The sequence below is a fragment of the Microtus ochrogaster genome, unplaced genomic scaffold (genome assembly GCF_000317375.1).
Source record: "Microtus ochrogaster isolate Prairie Vole_2 unplaced genomic scaffold, MicOch1.0 UNK73, whole genome shotgun sequence".
NCBI lineage: Eukaryota > Metazoa > Chordata > Mammalia > Rodentia > Cricetidae > Microtus > Microtus ochrogaster.
Genome location: NW_004949171.1, coordinates 1,331,271 through 1,333,265, shown reverse-complemented (window position 1 = coordinate 1,333,265; position 1,995 = coordinate 1,331,271). Strand labels below are relative to the sequence as shown.

Below are 1,995 nucleotides of genomic sequence, written 5' to 3'. Positions count from 1 at the left end.
GAAGAATTTTGGGGATTGGAAAGAATAATAAGATGAAAGGGGAATATATATGAACACAGCTATCCAGATACATCTCAATATGTTGAGCCACATGTCTGTGGGTACTCTTTGCACAGACAACTAGGGGCAGGAGTATTCACTGCAAAATGGCTTCTGTCCATACACTCCATGCCGGCCATGAGCTCTTGGCTGAGTCCTTGACAGGAGCCACTGTAGCCAGTGATTAGGACGTGCTCAACTGGATGCTTTTATGTAGAACACCCTGAGCACCCGCTGGCGGATCTGTCGAGTCTTCACCTTATAAACAAGAGGGTTGAGGGCAGGGGGCACTAGGAGGTAGAGCGTAGCAGAACATGGACATGATGGGAAACATGGTGCCCAAAGTGGTGAGAGAGGAAGAAGGAAATTCCAGGGATGTAGAAGATGAGAATGACACAAACATGAGACCCACATATGCTGAAGGCCTTGAGTCTGGCTTCACCCCCTGGGACCTTCAGCACTGCCTGGAGGATGAGGGCATAGGAAATGCCAATGGCCAGGACATCTAGCCCGACCACCAGCAGTGCCACTGACAGCCCATAGGCTCGATTCATTGTGGTTTCAGAACAGGCAAGTTTTACCACGGCCATATTCTCACAATAGGCGTGGCTTATAACAGTGGCTCTGCAGAAGACAAGGTTCTGCAATAGGATGGGAAAGGGGGTGAGGAGGACCAATCCTCGGACTAGCACCACCATCCCAATGCGCCCTATAATCCCTGGATGCAGGATGGTGGAATGGCGCAGAGGGTGGCAGATGGCGACATAGCGGTCCAGAGCCATGGCCACAAGTATGCCTGACTCCATGGAGGAGAAGGCATGGATGAAGAACATCTGAGTCAGGCAGAAAATGTACCCAATCTCATGAGCAAGATCCAAGAGCACTGTGAGGGTCTTGGGTGCAGTGGAGGAGGCCAGGACCAGGTCAATAGCAGCAAGCATGGCCAGGAAGAGGTACATGGGTTGATGCAAGGATGAGTCAGTCCAGATGATGAAGATGATAGTCACATTGCCCACTAGAGCGAGGAAGTAAAGGACACCCAGGGGCAGCGCTATCCAGTGCTGACTTTCCTCCAAGCCTGGAATTCCTACTAGGAAGAAAGAGGGCTGGGGTTGCCTCCAGCTGGAATTGCTAAGGGCCATGATCAGCAGTGCAGAGGAAGAAGAGTAAAAGATACTCAAGACATGATTTCTCTGTTCTTCATATGCTAAGATACTGTGCAGATTTGGCTATTGTTCATGAGAATGAGGTGACTTAAGCTGCAACAAGAGGGAATAAACTTAGGTTCAAGGAAGAAAACCTTCTCTGTATACAAACATTTTGCAGATGAGCCTTCCACACATCTGAACTAGGTTGAGTCCAGCTGCAGTGTGAGATAAGAGCAAACACTGAACATGGCTGCCTTGAGAGAGATGCTAACTCTGTCATTCAATGACTTATATTTGAAACTGTCTACCTGAAAGCATTGTCTTTTCTCACTGTCCTCTGTCTCTTTGTCACTCAACCTCTGCAGCCTCCAGATGCAGTACTCAGGAGCTGTTCCTGATGTAGACTGTATGCCACAGTGTTCTCACCTCTTTTCAGGTTGGCTCCAGGTTTCAGGATCTCCCTTCTTCATCTCCCTTCTGTTGACTAATCCACTGCCTGGTTTTAGCTAGCTAATATACTTCAGTTCATTCCAAGCACATTTTTGTGCTTCCCTAAGCCCATACACTCAATGTTCAAAGCTGGGTGGCTTACTCAACCTTTCCAGATATCCTCTATGCACTTTATTTCAGCATTTTTGTGACAAAGTCCCTATATATGTATGCAGTTTGAAACTCGTTTTGTTTATCCTACAGCTGATGCCTTTGTCCCGTCTACAGTCCTCATTTACTCTACCTTCACCATCTGACATCACCCTTCATCTCAGTTCCCACTCTCACTGCCTGCGTTCACATTCCGGGTCTCTCTTAC

General features: G+C 48.0%; 1 protein-coding gene across 1 annotated transcript; it reads right to left on the bottom strand.

The window, feature by feature from the left end:
• Window positions 1-329: 329 nt before the first annotated feature.
• Window positions 330-1,181, bottom strand: LOC101997425 (putative olfactory receptor 52L2). Its single transcript, XM_013354832.1, has one exon. It carries the CDS (start codon window positions 1,179-1,181, stop codon window positions 330-332), a length of 852 nt encoding a protein of 283 aa, XP_013210286.1.
• Window positions 1,182-1,995: the final 814 nt, after the last annotated feature.